We start from the raw sequence: 18,797 nt of genomic DNA, 5'->3' as shown, positions 1-18,797 counted from the left end.
TTCCCCAAGCCTCTTAGTAAGTTTGTAACTGGTTGGCCCATTTCAACCAAATTTGGACAAGGGAGGGAAATCTCCATTGCTGTGTCCAAACCTCAGAAGTCAGAAGCAGTTCCCAGGTCCATACATGCCCTGCAACCTCACCCACTCCCATTTTATGCTAGCAAGGACAGAAGAAATCAATGGTTTGGACATATTCTTTTTTTTTTTTTTTTCCTGCCAAATCAGAGACCACAGAGTTTATTTTTATTACAGCTTTTTATTTAGTAATAGCAAAGTCATTCATTCCTGCTTTTCTACTTTTTTAATCAAGTTTTTTACATTCTAGGCTAACAAGAAACACCATTTAAAAAACACTAATACACTTCATCACATTGCTCCTAGGGTTATTATTCCATGACATCACTTTGAGGCAGTAGGTAACTCTCACGCTATGTAGTTTTTTCTAGAATCCAGTCTGAATACTCAGCAACTTTTGTGTAGACACCCGGCTGCCTGGGGCGAGCGCACCCTTCGCCCCAACTGGTGATGCCCACCAGGTACCACACCTCCTCGTGCTTGCATGACAGCGGCCCTCCCGAATCCCCCTGTGTCACAGGAGAAAAAGACAGAGCACGCAACGAAGAGCTCTCATCAGTATTTCTCTCACAAAGAAAGCCTTGATTAAAATCAGCATCATTCAGCCTTAACACCAGCATAACCACCTAGATTTCAATCACTTTTGCTTAAGGCTAATTAACAGACTACTGAAGCAGGTTTTCTGTTTTTCTAGTAAATTGACTTGTAAATACTTTCCAGTCATTGCAAATAATTTACACTTCCCAAGAAGGTTCAAAACTACTGGCTTTTTTTTTTTTCTTTTTTTTTTAATTTATCTACACACACTGATTTAAAACCCAATGAGGACTTCATGTGCAAGTGAGAAAAACGGTAAATCTGCCAATGTTTTCTCTTACGACCTTGGTTTTAGTACCCAAACCTCAGTTCTCTGCGTGGCTTATCTTGTTTGAGTGACTCTGTCCCCCTCGGGATAAAACACCTCTCTGTTTTCTTTTCCTATTCCTGACTGATCTTTCTGAATATCAGGTTCTTTAGGGCAGCTGTTATGAGCTTTTGGGACAATAGCAAGTGTGTTATTTTTATAAAACAGCATCTCCATGTTCTGGTAGACTGTACCAGATAAAGGAAGCTTAATTGGCATAGAGGAAAAATTGCTTCCCAGCTCCAAGGATTTTTATTCCTAATTACTCAATACTGATCATAGTAACAGTAACATTTTAACAGAAAGATGTTAAATGCTTAAAGTGAAAATACTGCATTTGGTAGAGAATTTAATCTTACTAATCAGACTATTTTCTTGTTGCATAAATTAACTCAGAATATTTAAATTAATGGAAGTGCATGAGTTTACACTCAGAGAATTTGGCTCACTGAACTCACACTGTTGTGACATTTTCAATTCTAGTGATGAACAGACCAGTCTGCTCAAGTTGTCTTTAGCCTTCCATTCCCCGTGCATTTTAATAGCATTGCTAGCACCCTCCCTCCTGGTTTGTACACAGTGGATGCTTTAAAATAAGCTTTCATGTACTGTATTTCATGTCAAGAAAGAAAAATATCACATAGGAAATCTGCTTTTATTGGAGAAATGCTTTGAGATACTATACTGTCTTTGGATTTTTGATACACCAAAGGAATACTGTTTTATTCCCTAAATGGATGAGATATAGATACATACACTCAGAGTTTCTTATCCACAGAATCTATTCCTAAAGATTTCAATGTCACATAAGAAATGTTTTGTATATACCTTGATTTTCAGTGCTTTTGACATGCAAAAGTGACAAGTGAATCAACAGCTCTATTGATAATGATATTTTTCTAATGGCGATTAAAAAATAATTACAGTATTCAATTATATATTTGAGCAAATGGTTGGAATATATGACTACAAGCTACTTCTTTTTGATTACCTTACAAGCATCCCTTCCACCTTCATCATATCCAGCACAGACCACTTTGTCACCTATTCTGCGCTTCCGATACCTTGCCTGGCATTCCTCTTTTGACATGAGGGGAACAGTAGCCTTCTGAAGAATATCTTCTACACGACCTATGTAATAGATGGTATGAACAGAGAAATGTTTGCTTCTAGCAAAATAAAAGTTAAAATTAAACTCTGGAAGTCCCCATACAGTGATATTACAAAGTTGGAGACCACTGCTTTTAGAGTGTCATTAGACGTTCATGACACCAATATTCTTTTTTTTTTGTGTTAGTAAACAATGTGAATTGTCTGCTAAATTGAATGTTTTTATAATGGCGTTTTATGTCTCATGACTAGGCAAGCTTCAAAACTCCCTTGTGATTTGCAATGAATCCTCATATGAGTACGGCTTTCGGGACATTGGGCCTTGGAACCTGTGTTCCCATTAAGAGCATCACTTTGTGTTACTAACAATTATTTCTTAGTAATGTGTTATAATAGGTTTGGAATCTCCCAGGTGCCAAATCTGTGCTGCTCCATGCCCTTGTATTTTACAGGATGGAGAAATTTGCACGTAGTGTAAGAAAGAGTATTTGAGAGCAGCCTTTTCTTAGAAATTAACAGAAGAAATTAGGTTATACAATATCTGTCTAAATGTGTTAGATTTCACATTGAACCCTAACCTTCAAATAGGATGGTGTATAAAGGAAAGAACACAGTTTAAATAGGTGTGTATATATATATGTATACACACACATAAATGTTACACATATAAAAATATATATGAAACATGTACAAACAGACTTTGATAATTAACAGCTATTTGGCCTACCTCCATATAAAATCAGAGGAGTTCAAATCCCATCTACTACCAAAACACAAAAGTCATTGGCATTGTTTATAATCAACCTTCAGAATCATAAAAGCCACATGCTTTAATCTCCGATTTCTAAAGTCATATGAATACAATCACGTAAAAAAAAAAAAAAAAAAAAAAAAGCATGGGTTATGTGCAGACTGTAATTCAAAACCTCACAATTCAGTGATAAGTTTGTTGGCTTTTTTCAGCTGGGAGCATGAAAAGGAGTGTATATTCCAGATATATACTGGGTTTTGTCAGTAGATTAAGCTAGAATCTAAAGAAAAGTATTTGAGGGCTCTACAGGATATATTTATGCAACCATAAGGTTGCATTCTCTACATACATTATTAAATCAAACAATTTATAAAATCTAATTTTTGTGTCTGAGCACAGAGCTATTTAACGATAATTTCATACATCTTTCATGTATGTTTTATAATGTCTTAATAGAAGTAGATTCTAATTAAGAATTATATTACAGTGCTGGCCAGATAGCAATAATAGTAGCCAAGAACATAGTAGAATTTTCCCTTAAAAAAGAAGGGGGTTTTCTTTTTTAAAAGAAAAGGAGGGCTTGGCGTTTTTTTAACCACATGAATTTTGCAAATACAAGAACTCACTGTTTAAATGTTTATCTGTACCTTTTTCTTTTCTGTAACCCCATCCAATTACCCAACAGTCAGTATAAAGTATGTTAGCATCTTCTTTTGATGGCAGGCAAATAGGCAGTTGAAGATCTAAAATATGATTAAAAATATTAGTTTGACCAGCAGAGACAACTGCAACATTAAGGTTTTGTGGGCACCTACACGACCCCTGATGATAGCCTCCATGTTATGCCTTGTCCCTTACACTATATATCGTTCCAGTCACATAAATAAAAGCCACCCATTTTCTTTTCAAAGCCAACAGAATGAGATTCTCCTCAAACCCCAGTAACTGCATATTAAAGGAAGCCAGCCCAGGTGTCATGCACTGCCATATCAATGCCAGCCCTGTGTCATCCTGCACATTTTCAGAATTCCTCTGAAATACACTACATACCAGTAAAATTCATAGGCTTATCAAGTTTCATTAAAGCAATGTCATATCCAGTCTGTGCGTATTTATACTGAGGGTGAACAATAATCTCTTCCACTTTGAAGAAGGGCGTATCCTCATTTATTTCTGATTGTTTTAAAATACCGGCATAAACACGCCAAATGTTGGGATTCTCAAGACTGAGGGAAAAAGACAAACAGTCAGTCTGTGGCAAAGGATTTGCACTGATGTAGAGCTTGTGTGCAGATGCCAACATCTTCCCTTACTCCTGAGTGTACAGTGAACAGAACTGAGGTCATTTTTTCCTTTTTTTTTTTTTTTTCACACTCTCAAAACTAAAAGATGTTCATTTTGTCCATTCCCTCCACTTCTCCTTCTTTCTGTTCCTCTCCCTATTCATATTTTCATCCCCACATCAGTTTTCTCTCTCCTTTATGTGCAGACTCTCATTGTGCTGATCCTTCTTCATCCTCCTTCCCTTTCTGCCTGCTTTTATTCTCCCTTTTTCTCTTCTTTTTTTTTTTTTTTAATTTTCAAGAGCCTAATGCAAGTAAATAAGATTCTTTCCATTCATTCCAACACAACAGCTTTACTAGTAATGAAAACAGAGTTGGGAATATAAATTCAAGCAGAGTCTATTCTAACACTTACTAGTTAGGAAAATGACACTAGCCATGTAATATAGATTAGAAAGTGTAATATCATAGACCTATATGAAAAGTTCCAGTTAATCTTTATGATTTCAGCTTTACTTTGAGTAAGCTTAAGGGATATTTCATTGTCATATTCTATCATTAAGGTAACCTAGTAGTTTTGGTACATGCAATGAAGAAGATGCAAAACTTGTCCTAAATAAACTTTCCAATATTTTTGAAGATTTTTATATATGAATTCATAAATATCAGTTAGGCTTAATAATTTCCAATTATCAAATTCTATTTTTTTATTTTTATTTTGCAAGCATATATTCTCCCTTTGCCTTTTATAATATTGGTAACTTCTACACTGGTTAGCAGGTAGAGAATGATATATTTTTTATGTAGTTTTTTTAGAGAGTATAACCATTTCTATAAAGTTTGCCACTGGAGGCAAAATATTGGCAATACTATTCCACATGAAAACAATAATGGGTAACGTACTACACTGCATGAGTAAAAATGCCTGATTTTGGACCATCTTGCTGGGTCAACATCCTCTGAAGCTTTTTATCTGTTACTTGTCCCTTTTCTCCCATCAGACTGCATTATAGCCTTACACTTTTCACTCTGTAAATGACAGGATAACCTGCATTACAGGTGATGACAATCTAACAAAGGAAATTAATCATCTGCATGACAATTAAATCAGCTTTTCACAACATAAGTAATTTCATGACCCAAATCCGATGGTAATTAGATTAACAATACAGACTATACGCATCGGTGCAAATTAGCAATGTCTTAGGTATCGGCTGCTTTAAATTTTGTTCTTACAGCTGAAATCTGCATTAAAAAGAGGGTATTAATTGACCGGTTGATAGAATTTGAAAAAAAAAAAAAACCAAACTGTTAAAGAAATCCAGGACAATTGGGATCTGGATGTTTCATGTGATGCAGAGACAGGTAGCTCAGGTACCAGAAGCAGCCTAATTGGACGCCCACAGAGATTTACTTTGTGTCCTGGTCAAATAAGTTAACTTGCTGAGCACCCTGCTGCTGAAGCTATCGGATTAGTACCATTTCCTAAGTGCCACAGAGAAATCTCTGAGATAAGTCATTTGAAGTTTATGAACTGGAATAACCTAGCAACAGATTTTCCTTGATAGATGATATGGTATTACAATACGAAAAAGCTTATATCCCATGAGAATGTCAGCTTCTGCAGGTATCTGGTGTCTGCTTTAGAATTTCATCTTCTAGATGCATTAAAATAATTCAGCAGGACAAGGTATGGAGTTCCAGTTACATTAAGGATGTGAATAGTCTACCTTAGAAGTTCACATTTTGGTTACATTACAACAGTTTATTTTATTCTAGTCCTCATTTTTATTTTTCTGAAAGGTAGATCTCAACTTATCTCACACGCTGGATGAAATTTTTGGGTTTATTTAGGCCTCACCTCATGACGCAGTGAGCAGCTGTAAGAATCCACTGGTTGCTGATGATAGAGCCCCCGCAGAGATGCCTCTGACGAGACAATTTCACGTGCAAGCTGACTTGCCACGGCCATTCACCGGGGGAAGAGTCTGTCCCTCCAACGATCCTAATAGTTCTTGCAGAATGCTGCATACACACTATAGGAATAATTTGAAACTGTGCTTAAAGATAATTTTCACTCACCAAGGAAAAATGAAGATGAGGCTACTGCTGATTGCTGAATAGGGACTGATCTATTGCAAAGAAGGCAATACATGATACATTCTAATCCCTTTATGGTTTATGATCATAAAGTCTATTAAAACCAAGTTCACAGTGTAGCACTGTGGTGTTTACAATGAGTGGACCTGGCCGACTTCACTTTTTCAGAACGCTCTTTAACTTCACAAGGCATCCCACTAGGACAATGCAACCAGTTCAATGCAACCGATTAAAAAAAAAAAAAAAAAAAGGGGAGGTTTTGGCTTCCTGTACTGAAATCTGTTAAGCACTGTCTCATTTACATGAAAGAAGTTTTACTTACCAGTACTAGCTTTCTTTCTACATAATCTTAGCGAGTACCCAGAGATCCTTCCTGGCCCATGTACTATTTCCACTGGAGATCCATTCGAGGACATCCTTAGGTGACACTCACACTTTCTGTCAATGAATTAATGCAAAGATTCAGTTTGTACTTTTTTTATGCAGAACACATACATTACCCCCTCACCAAGTCTGCGGAATGATTATTTCAGCAATCTTTGAACATTTTAAAACATGTATCTCACCTTTCTTCATTGCATGAATCTTGGAGGGGAAAGTAAGTAAAAAATTGGCAGCGGATCACGTCTGTGCAAACCTGCTGACAGGCTCTGTGTCCTTTAGTATAAGTGACATTGAGTTCATCTCCCAAAAAATTCATATGCATGTAAGTGCGAGAATTGCAGGCTGTAAGAATGAGTGCATTCCAAGCATCAGAAAGTCTATTAATTTGATTAATTCAAAATTAGTATTTTTATTTTAATTTATTGTTTACCAGGAAAGGATCTTCTGCAGTTTAGGAGACCAAAGCCTGATACAGCATTTTCTCGTGATATAAGTGCCTCTGGTATCCCACTTGTTGATGTCTTCAAAAGGCAAAGATTTCTAAAATGAAAATTTTTTTTACAAGAACTAAATCTGTTCTCACATCCTAAAATTGATTGTTTAGGTATTGGTAAGGGAAGGTACTTTCCTAAATGTGTTTTTTCTCCCAAGTGTCTATCTGTAAAAGTATTTCATACAAAAATGCATTCACTAAGTTCACTAGTTCACACTAAATTGAGGGGCTTTTGTAGTTTTGTGAAATGGCATATTACTGTACTACTAAAGGTTGTACAGTATTTATACATACATGGAAGAGGTGACTTTAGATGATATATGCCATCTCAGCTTTGCTTCTCCCTGAAATTCCTTTGAAACTTTATTCTTCTGTTTTGTGCGGAATGTAGATTTTTAACTATTCTCACTACTAAGTATGAAAGAAGGAAGCTCAATAGAAACATTTTTAAACTGTTAACTTTATGGAAAATCTTTTCAAGTAAATAACTTAATACTGCTAGGAAACCAGATGACTCTTTGATAATTTCATAAAATTCAGCTTTAAGTCATTAAAGCAATCTGGAGGTTCACTGTCTCTTTGATGTGTATAACTCTTTTCAGATTAACACCAGATATGCAGTTGCAATACAAAATGCCTGATCACACCAGAGAACAGATGAAGTGCCCACAGGAAACTATAAATTTATGAATACAAAACATAAAAAGCTGTGCTTTACTGAAAATAACCTTTTAACAAAAATTTCCATAAGTATAAGAAAATACTGGTCAAAAAAAGACTGTGTGCTTTTTTAAAAAAAATCTAGAGAATTAAAGTTAGTTATCATATTCACCTTTGGGATTCTAGTTGCCATTCCCTGCTAAAGAATGTAAAGAACAAGCACCTTGGAAAATATGTACAAATAGTTTGGCAGACAGAGATATCAGGAGTGAAAAAACTTGTAATATTAATTCCTGAAAATTCTTGATCTTCAAAAATGTCCATTTGACAATCTGTATAAAACAAGAACAAAATATCAAAATTCCAAAGCTTTTATTATGTCATCAGAATATTAAGGTTTACAGATTATTCATTTCTAGCCTTATTCACATTTTCCTTCCTTTGTGACTGATAAGCTGGAAAGATAACACCACATTTTAACCAAAAACTATTTCTCAAGAACATTTTTGACCGTGCAAACTTATGGAGAGGACTACTGAGCAGGGATAAGGCTCATATAGAGAAGAGAAATGACATGTTAGAATACAGATTTGCTAATCTAATCAGCAAGGCTTTAAATTAGGAACAGTGGAGATCAGTGTACAAATCCACAGTTAGGAATAAATCACGGTAATCTAGGCAAAGCCTAAAATAATTAAGGTAATGGGTATATCTAAGAGGATCATGGGAAGACTAGAAGAAAAATAATGGGATGATCCTCTTAACACTTTATTAAATGCTATTTGAAAAGTAGGCAGAATAAGCAGGAGTAAAGTACAGTCTGCCCTCTGACATGACCAAAATAACATAACAGAGGCTTGGCAGGATAATTCACACCACCAGACTATGGACATAGAAGTTACAGGAAGTACTAGCATGTTTAGAAAGAGAAGAATGAGTTGCCTTCTCCAAAGATATACTTGAAGTCCTAGTCAAAATCCTAGTGCAACAATAAAAAGAGGAAAAAAGGAAGCACCAGCATGGAGGATGTTTCTTGAAACTATCAAGTTGCAAAGACAGTAAAAACAGCAAAATGATCCAAAACACAGGACTTGGTGGCAGCAGAGAACTTCAGCTGTTGAGAAAGTACAGCAACCAAGTCGACACCGCCCAATAAGTTACAGAAACATGCTGGGAACATCTTAGTACAGAAAGGGAAAAACAGTAGAAGGAGGAGGTAGAGCTTAATGTGACTCCTGTTAATTTGATGAAGTTTTCAAAAAAACATAAGCGTGACAGGATGACAATACAGGACAGTTAATTACACAATAAGAACAGGAAAAAAAATTGGGACACTAGAAAATAAAGGTCAATTAACTCTGACAATTAGTATGTAAGGTACCATGTTAAGGGGAAATAGAGTTCAGGAGAATGGATGGTTTCTAAAGGAAATTATATTTAAAGCACAAATGTGGATCTGGTCAGAATCTGACTGAAGCAGCCTCAAAGTTTCTTTGTACAGTTTAGCTTTTGGTGTTCACAGAGGGTTGCTGTAATTCCAAAAACTTTGAAAGGGGAAGCATCTATTTTTAAAATTATGACCCTGGAACATATACAACGTAGGCCTAGTCAGCCTAAATACCATCAGAAAAAAACTAGAACAAATACTCAAATAAACCCATTTCAGATATTTACAACACAACAAGGCAGAAGGTGGTACTGAGGTTTTATGACTACATTTGACAAATCTCTGTCTGGACAGGTATAGCTGATCTGTCTTGGATTAGGACAGATGACCTCCTTAGACGACCTCTTGATCCAATAGTACTGTCTAGGCTTCTATGATCCCGTGATCTATTCCTTTCTATCTCTCTCTCTCTCCTCTTGCCTTTCTCGCAAGACAGAAAGCAAGGAAAGACAGGTAGGAACAAGATTGACCTTCACATACTTTCAGAAATTCTGATTTGTGATGGATCATTACTGCCATGTCATCACTGTCATAAACCATATATGTCTTTGATAAAGTCTCAAATCGCTTTCGATATTTTTTTTTTACTTAAAATCATATTGTTTGTGCCTATGCTACAGTCCCCTGATTCTTCTCAAAGTCTGTGAGCAGGACCCTCCTGAGTACTGTGATTTTTCTTCTAAACATGAATATGTGTCTTTCTAGTATATCTTAATATAAGAATTTGGAAAAAAAAAATATTCCCTCCATTCTCTCTCATACACATAGTGAGAGAATAGTTAAATTGTTTTCTTCTCTTTACAAAACTTTTTCTTCCTTTTGTTATTCTTCACGCTTCATTTTTCTTCAAGTGTCTTCATTGTTAAGAGCTGAACAAAACTACATTTTCAATAGTTTCCAAAGATTATTCCTACAATAGGACTAGCAGAGTCTGAAGAAACTGTATTGATATAGAAAAAACGATGAAGAGTCTTTACAAAATGTGATTTCTGTGGGAAAACTAGATTATCTGTGAGCTAAACAAGGTTATGTGGAAGCAGAAGAACATCATCACCGTTAAGAAGGGAAAATACCACACAGTAAGACAAGGTGGAGGTAGATTTAAAAAAAAAAAAAAAAGAAAAAAAAAGTGAAGGATGTTTCAATTGAGAATAAGAAGGTATAATACAGACTGTTTGATCTTGCACTCTTGAGAGTTTTGCCTGACTAATGATTGCAGGAACAAGCACAGACACTGCTTCCATCACAACTCACCCACAAAACACAGAATACATCCCTTCATATTAGCCAGTTGTATTAGAAAGCTGCGCATCTTCATTAAAAATTTCTAAGTGCATACACAGTATACAAACAGATTTTAGAAAGCTTTATATTCCTCCTGATCTTTGACTTTGATGGGATTTTACCTTTCATTTTTGTATCCACAGTACAAAGATAACATGCAATTTCATCAACCTAATCTTATGAAAGAATTCTTTTGATTTTCAAAGCAGGCAACTGTATTTGTAAGACAAATGATAAAATGGAAAATTTTAAAAGATCCTAACCTACTTTGTGCCTAACTATATTTGCTAACTATATTTGCAAGAATAAGTTTGTATTAGAATTATTTTACATAATGAAACATTTATACATGTTAGAGATAGATGGCACCTTATCATCCATAACCCTTAAAACTAAACTGAATCAGAGATTTTAAACAGTTACCTATTTCAGAAAGCTGGCATGGCTTTAAAGAGAATCCAGACACAACTTCATCAAGCACCTTTATGCTGGTTGGAGTTCCTACACTGGTATGTTTCAAGAAGCATTTTTTACTGAGTGACAAAGAATAAAGAAAGTGGTAAGACAACAGGACATCTTCCTTGGTCTACACCATCCTCCTGGCCCCATAATTCCTACCATGGTGCATGTTCTGGCCAAGGGCCAGAGCAATCTCCAATCTCCAGAACAATCTTCAAATGAGGAACAGAGCTAGCTGAACAATGTTTAACTTGTAAAATTGAGCAAATTTACAGCTCAAAAATAGGCCTGATAAAAATGAAATAATTTCTCTGGCTGCTCTGATGATGCTATTTCCAGAGCAATAAGCAGAGCAAGATTTAACAGAGCAATAATGCTGCACACCTACCAATATAATTTGCATTTCAGTATCTCCAGAGGATTTTAATTTTTTTCAGTGCTATGATAATCAAGTTTGTCTTTCTCACCAATGGACAAATGAAAGCTCATTTACTACAGACATTTCCCTATCTGTAACTTTGAATAAACATTGCAAGGATGACAAGTCAAGGAAAAATTATTTCCTTGAATAAATTCTCACACCTTAGACTGCTCTGAGATTTACTCTACTAAAGCAGAGGGCTGTCCAAGGAAAGGGATCAAACCTGTGTTTACCGAAAGCTTGCATTGTGAAATGTTTCTGAGGCATATGTAAAAAAATGACAATGGTTATCATTGGTACATCTTTTTTGACACTGTTGATAGCTGTCAGCCATAGTAACATCATCAATTTTCCCTTCCATATCGAGTCCTATGTGGACATCTGGGCTGCAAGCTGTGAAAAAAGAGAGACCAAGTTCTGAAAACATTCTATTCCTTTCCCCACCCTGCACCCCAAACTGCTCGAAAGATAGCAGTTCATATGACACAGTCCTTATAATCCAGATTCCATGTCCCATGCTCACTTCAGTTACATCATACTTCACATATACTTCTAGTAACAAAATCAGAAGTGTAGGTATAATATAGAATCATAGAATCGTTTAGGTTGCAAAAGACCTTTAAGATCATCGAGTCCAACCGTCAACCCAACACCACCATGCCCACTAAACCATGTCCTGAAGTGCCACATCTACACATTTTTTGAACACCTCCAGGGATGGTGACACCATCATCTCCCTGGGCAGCCTGTTCCAATGCCTGACAACCCTTTCAATAAAGAAATTTTTTCTAATACCCAGTCTAAACCTCCCCTGGTGCAACTTGAGGCTATAGTACTGCATGGCAGAGGAAAAAACTGGCAGACTTTGACAGTGCCTCTGCCTACATGAGAGAGGAGCTCTAGCCACTATGGCTGAGACCATGATGACATTAATCAAAGCAAGGACTCAGGATTAATACTACTTTCCCATTTCCAGATTCATAGAGCAGTTTAAAAGGCAAATTCTGTCTTCATAAGCAACAGATATCTCCCATTTGAGTCAGAAGATTTAATTTACACTCCACAGAGGGAGAATTAGGACTGTGGGGTTTGAAATAACTTTCCGCCATGGAGGATGCAGGTTTTGCCTCATGGTCAGTGGGGTCTTTTCACAGAACACGAGTCAGCCAACCATTGGTGGGGGTTTTAAACATATATGGGTAGATTTTCATTTTAGTGACATTAGTCTGATTCTAGAGTAACAACTCCAGTAATATCAATTAGTCTATATAGCTTAAATAATAACATCCCACTGAAATCTATTTTGCTGGGCCAAAGCTACTCAGAAATATAAATGTGGCAGGATGCTGGCAGCAAAGAGCTTTTAAAAGTCCTGACTGCTCTGAAAGGCAAGTGGCAAGCAAAAGCAAGCACAACTGATTTGTCAATAGCTGCAGTGGAGAACTTCATAAAGTAAAATCCATTTACCCCTGGCATATTGAGGTGCTATACCAATAAAACTAAAGAATTAGCCTGATATCCATAAGACACTATTTGGCCTCAAAGTCAGGAAGTGAATAAATATATTCGTCCTTATTCTGGTTTTCTGCAGTACCATGCTATGCTTAAAGCTGATCTCCTCTTAATGACATCATTATGATGGTACAAGTTCAAAACATATTTAAAACACATGTAACAGGCTTTAAATATGCCTGCTGATAACTCACAGGTATGGCATGCTGACACTAAGACTCTGTGCTTAGCACACATACACTAAAAGATGGAGCTGCTAATAAATTATTACACAGAATCATGGAGGTAGCAATATTACTTTGTGACTATGCATTTCTGCTTTGCTGGGCATCTGCTCTACAAAGTTAAAAGGCAGGGTCACACACGCCGTACGAGCAGCTTGCTGGAGTGGAATTGTAGTACTAAATTAATCTTTAGAACTGGAGCTACCAGTTAAAGCATGTGTTCCCGTCTGCCTCTAGCAAATAAAACAGTGACTGCAGGAGCATAATTTCCCTGTTACCTCATCTGGGGAGCCTCGGTGGTGGATAGTTGGGGCTGAAGGGTGAAACCAGTGGAAGATGTTGTAAGCTGTGTTTGAAAGAGATCTGGCAAATCACTGCTTGGCTGCTTCCCTGATTCTATTCCTGTTTTCAAAATGCTAATTATCTAACATCTGCTACATGACACAGAGCATAAAATGCATACATGTGAATAACCATATCTTACCACTAATTTGGATGTTACACTGTTTTAAGGAATGTCCAGAGATGGCTCCTTCCATATCCACTTTCGGCAGCATTTCTGTATCGCTGTCTTTTAAGTAGCAGGAAAACCTGTGTTTTAAAATGCAGCAATTCACATCTTTTGCAGTACAACACAGACTTTCATAATTGTTTCTCAGATGAAATGCAGGCTGTCCAATATCCCTCAACATTAAAATTTAGACAACAAGTGCAATTTGGAGAAAGATAGGGTAGAGCTGCATCTGCGTTGTTGGCACTGGTGGCAGATTACTTGGTGTATGTGAGAGCTCCAAGAGGTCTCATTAAAGTGAGAAGCAGAGCCTAGGGTTTGGAGAACAGAAATGCACTGGGCATAGAGAGGAAGGACAACTTCATCCTCCAAGGGTACTGAAGTTCTTAAGTGTGAGAGAAATATGCTAAAGAGAGAGGCTGGGGGACAGTAGAGGCGACCACTGGAGATGTGAAATTGCTCACACTGTCCCCAACAATAAATATGTGGCACAGAGGATGAAGCGCACAGTCAGTTCTGTTTCCTTGAAAGGACTGGTATGTGAGCGTGAAAGATTGGGCACTGCCAAATTCAATCTTTAGAATTTAAGCAAATACTCTTTTAGATCACCAATTCTAAAGATACCTGACAGTTTTCCATGGCAACCCTGTAGCTTTCTCTGTGTGCCTGTGTTCTGTCAAAATGTTACCGAGTTCCTAAAGTTATCACAGGAGACCAGCAAAGGCCACACGAACATGAACATTTTACCTTTTTGCAGGATCTTTAGTCCATGCCGCTGGCAAATAGGTGAAGAGCAGACAGGTAGGATGGTAAGTACACACTACTTGGCAGTAATTGGCACTCGGTGTAAAAACCGTAGCGAGATCTCCTCCTTGGAAGTATGTATTTTCATAAAGCTGAGTCATACATTCTGATACAGAATAACAAAATGCATAAATTATTAGAGATGGGAACATGCACAGTTCACCAGGAGAGGGTGAAGCCACTGCTCCTCTCTGTCATTGACCTTGCTTTTAAGACAGTCCTTTGGCAGGTGAAGAGGGTGAGGGGGCTGAGTGAGTAGCACAGTTCCTCTGAGAGTCTCATCTTTGCTCTCCAGCAGAAATAAAACTCTCTGGTGTGTCTCGCCCCATTCCCTGCCTCATAGCCAATGCTGGAACATGGCAGTTTGAGCCGAGGCAGAAGGTCAAGCAGCAGGATGGGCCACAAGGCAGATCTGCACGGCAGAGAGGGAAGGGACCTTCTCATGGCAGATCTCGGGGGCGGCAGAAGCATCTTCTGAGAAAGACCAGTACGGAGCACCATTAAGAGGAAAACCAGGAGAAGGAAGTGCAGAGACCAAAAGGAGTTAGAAAGTTGTATGTGAAGGCAGTGCTATTTTGTTTAGGGATGCTCTGAGGCCAGAGTCACAGGCGGTGCCACTGTGCATAGCTTCAATGGCTCCCAGCAATTTATAAAGCTTCTGCTCCCTCACACTCCACCTTGAACCCCCTCTGACTTGCTTTGTGTCCTGGTTTCAGCTAGGGTAGAGTTAATTTTCTTCCTAGTAGCTGGTATAGTGTTATGTCTTGGATTTAGGATGAGAATAATGTTGATAACACACTGATGCTTTCAGTTGCTGCTCAGTAGTGTTTATACTAAGTTAAGGATTTTTCAGCTTCTCATGCCCAGCCAGCAAGAAGGCTGGAGGGGCACAAGAAGTTGGGAGGGGACACAACCAGGACAGCTGACCCAAAGTCAAAGGGATATTCCATGCCATGTGACATCACGCCCAGTATATAAACTGGGGGGAGTTGGCCAGAGGGGATTGCTGCTCAGGAACTAACTGGGCATCGGTCAGCAAGTGGTGAGCAATTGTATTGTGTATCCCTTGGTTTGTATATTCTAATCCTTTTATTATTATTACTATTGTCATTTTATTATTATCAATATCATTTTCTTCCTTTCTGTTCTAATAAACTGTTCTTATCTCAACCCATGAGGTTTGGGTTTTTTTCCCTGATTCTCTCCCCCATCCCACTGCGCAGGGGGGGACAAAGGGGATGGTGAGCGAGTGGCTGCGTGGTACTTTATTGCTGGCTGGGGTTAAACCATGACACTTTGCAATGAAGAAAATACTGTTACAGGAGTAGTGTCTCAGAAACTGTCCAGAATAAAAATGAGCTCATCTACCACCTGGCATCTGCAGGAATTCATCATCAATTCCACATTGAACCCTGTAATAAAACCCACTCACGCTGCAGAGCCATGCAATGAAGATACCTAAGCAGCAACATGTTCCCATCTTTCAAAATGAAGGCATTTTTAAGATCTCCATGTTAAAACACACAAGAGGGCTGGCTTTGCAGAGGAGACCAATCTCGTTTTGTATTTTGCCCTCCAAAGGGGTAGCAAACTGGTTAATATGCTGACTTTTATTCCTGTATCTACAAAAGTGCTTTTTCTTAGCTAAAAGATAAAGGGAAAACACTGTATTTTTCCAGAATGGGAGGAAACCCAACTGAAAACATTTTACATAGCTGCTTAATCTGTTACTATAGAGCTATCGTACTATATCAAAAGCTATTTAAAACTAAAACAAATGGAACTATCATATTGGGTTTTACAGTTTTAAAATATTACAAGTCGATTTTATTTGTTAATGTGATTATAAACTCTACTTAGGTAATTCTAGGTTTCCTGCACATGGCTAAAACATAAAATTTACCCCAAAAAAGGAAAGAGTAAGGGATTATTAGACATATGTGCAAGATATGCTAATATCTTTTAAAGGTTAATTTCTTGGTAATACAAAATTTGTACTTTATAAACATCCAAATTTTCTGGTATATATACTTTCAAGATCTTTCTCTAAAAATTGGCATTTATTATTCTCAGTAGAGTTTCTTTGCCCACCATTGCCACTAACAGAAAAGCATTCTTCGAACACTCTAAGCAAATTCCAAAGTCAAAAGAAAAGAATATTAAAATTATTTGCTGTATCACATTTTGGATCTTATTTACCTTCTTCTAGTGTAAATTAACAGGCAAAAAAAATTGATTTATGCTGTAAAACTATGTACCATGTAAAACTATGCCAGTTCTAAATACTTTAATTTAATAAAAACATGTTTCCTAGGCCTCAGAACTGTTTCAAGATTTTAGTTTTGCTGAGATTTCAATCCATGTAAAACATTTCCTTAAATAATACTACATTTATCTAACAGATTTTGCTAAAAAGCTGAGTTACCTAATTGTCCTCCGAGAAAACAGTTAATACATTACCGAACATAAACCTGTGTTAGGCCTTAGTTATAATTTATCAGCACAGGGAACTTCAGGGAAATGCAATGCAATTTTTGTAGTTTGACTTTTGCTAACGGAACAAGGTAAATCATTAACACAGACTGACATTGAAAAACATACACAATCACTAACTTTCCAGCGTATCAAGAGAATTCTAAAAAATAATTTACGATGAAACAATTGGTCCTGGAGTTATTCGCACTTATTGCAACAGGCTGTCAAGCATGATGGTACATAGGTGTTACACAGATACTTTCTGCATCAGTAGTTTCACGCAAAGGCAATGTGTGAATAAGACTGAAGATTGGTGGGGTTTGTTTATTTAAAAAAAAATTAAAAAGGATGCTGGCTCAGAAGCTCAGCAGCTGTCCCCCAGAGAGGCTGTTGGGCCGGGTGTCTGGAGCACGGTGGCTGTCTGTCCTGTCTCCTGCCCTGTGGGCAGTGCCTGGCGAAAGGGCTGAGGCTCCTCTGCAGCTTGGCAGAGGCAGCCAGCGTACCCCAGCACTGCCGGGCTGAGCCACCGGCAGCCAGCACACCTTCCTGCAAACTTTAAGAGAGCTCTAATTTGGGCTGGGGGGAGCCAGGCTAGAGGCAAGTTCAGCTGAGAAGCACGGCGTGCCACTCCACCTCCCGGACCCCCCATCACCCGCAAAGGGCTCCCTTCCTAAGCTGCTGCTAAAGCTGCCAACCTTGCTGTTGGGCGTAGGACACTGAACATCATGCTGATTTCGCAGTTATGAGCTGGACTCAGCCTCAGTCCAATAGAGAAATCTGCCTGTAGCGTGGTCCCGTGCCTGCTGGGCGAGGTGACACCATGGTGGGGGTGGTGGCAGGACAGTGTCAGTAAAGCCCCATTGGAATGTTCCGTGTCAGGCAATAGGGTTATGTGAGTTACCCAAACTTAACTGAGCGGAACCCAGCAGAATCAAGACAGCTCTCTCGGGACCAGACTGCAGTTACTAATCATCTCCCCTTCTAGAAGAGTTGTGTTACTCTGTATGCCTAGCTTAGGAATTATATAGTCACTTACCACTGTAAACGGAAGCAAGTAAGAAAATGAAATTAAAAGTCTGATAAATCCAAATCATCCTAAAAAACACAAAATCATTCTTTAGGATATGTTTAATAAAGGGTGTATAATTAGTTTTATAAAGTACTGCAAGGCGTCTCACTGATTTACACTTGTACTGTTACACCATTAATTCAAAATGATGTTGAGAATTACAGATTACAGCTGTGATATGCAGTTATGGCATATATAAAGTAGCATAAAGGAGCAACAAAGGTTTGTCCTTTACTTACGGTTGCAAGAAACAATAAAGTTTATAAGCACTTAGAGAATTTCTGCTTTGTTTTACAGCAGAATATTTATCCATGCTTAGACTAGGAGCAATACTCCATCAAAATGTCATTATTAATCCTGACTGTCCTGGTAGTTAAGTGGATACTGTTATCAACGTAGCAAACAAATGATTCACACTCACTGCTTCTGGTATATGTTACATGAATTTTACACCATTTCTTTTTTTTTTTTTTCACATGCTACAACTTAGGCTGTGAAAGAAACAAATAAATTAACCACACAACACAATCCATAAATAGACCAACATACACTGTCTTGTTGCTATGAAAACCTTTCACTGAATATCAGTTGCAATAATGATTACATACCTGAACATAGCGTAGGTCTGGATGAATGGATAAGGTTTATGCTCTACTAAAAAAAAAAAAAAAAAAAAAGAAAAAAAAGTCATCCACAGTTTGTGTTAAATATTACTGTGCCTGCAATGCTAACTTATCTTTAATATTTACTTTGAATGGGTACTCTTTCTGTCAATATTGTTACTGACCTTGGGCCGCATTTTCAGAGCACACATCATCCAGACCGCACTGA

The 18,797-nt window shown here is 37.6% G+C and overlaps 1 protein-coding gene across 7 annotated transcripts; it reads right to left on the bottom strand.

The window, feature by feature from the left end:
- Positions 1–236: 236 nt before the first annotated feature.
- Positions 237–18,797, bottom strand: F11 (coagulation factor XI). Of its 7 annotated transcripts, none has more exons than XM_052779900.1 (16): positions 18,754–18,797; positions 18,575–18,620; positions 17,934–17,992; positions 14,366–14,528; positions 13,592–13,698; positions 11,605–11,764; positions 10,915–11,024; positions 7,933–8,092; positions 7,038–7,147; positions 6,790–6,949; positions 6,546–6,661; positions 5,985–6,159; positions 3,891–4,066; positions 3,467–3,583; positions 1,971–2,110; positions 237–584 (listed from the first exon to the last, which is right to left on the bottom strand). In XM_052779900.1, exons 2-16 carry the CDS (start codon positions 18,580–18,582, stop codon positions 429–431), a joined length of 1,917 nt encoding a protein of 638 aa, XP_052635860.1. In that variant the 5' UTR covers positions 18,583–18,620; positions 18,754–18,797; the 3' UTR covers positions 237–428. The 7 variants fall into 7 exon arrangements, 5 of the variants coding, with proteins under 5 accessions (XP_052635860.1, XP_052635861.1, XP_052635856.1 ...); XM_052779901.1 differs by having other exon boundaries at positions 3,488–3,583; positions 18,754–18,796; XM_052779896.1 differs by having other exon boundaries at positions 7,984–8,092; positions 18,754–18,773.

This window comes from Harpia harpyja, chromosome 2, assembly GCF_026419915.1.
Source record: "Harpia harpyja isolate bHarHar1 chromosome 2, bHarHar1 primary haplotype, whole genome shotgun sequence".
Taxonomy (NCBI): Eukaryota; Metazoa; Chordata; class Aves; order Accipitriformes; family Accipitridae; genus Harpia; species Harpia harpyja.
This window is presented reverse-complemented; position numbering and strand designations above follow the sequence as displayed.

What these genes read in the sequence shown, in the direction of transcription:
- F11 (XM_052779900.1), bottom strand. An exon ending in ACTAAAGATCCTGCAAAAAG is followed by an intron (nt 13,699 to 14,365) that starts GTAAAATGTTCA and finishes TTTAAAACACAG; the next exon opens with GTTTTCCTGCTACTTAAAAG. An exon ending in TGGCAACTAGAATCCCAAAG is followed by an intron (nt 7,148 to 7,932) that starts GTGAATATGATA and finishes TTTTCATTTTAG; the next exon opens with AAATCTTTGCCTTTTGAAGA.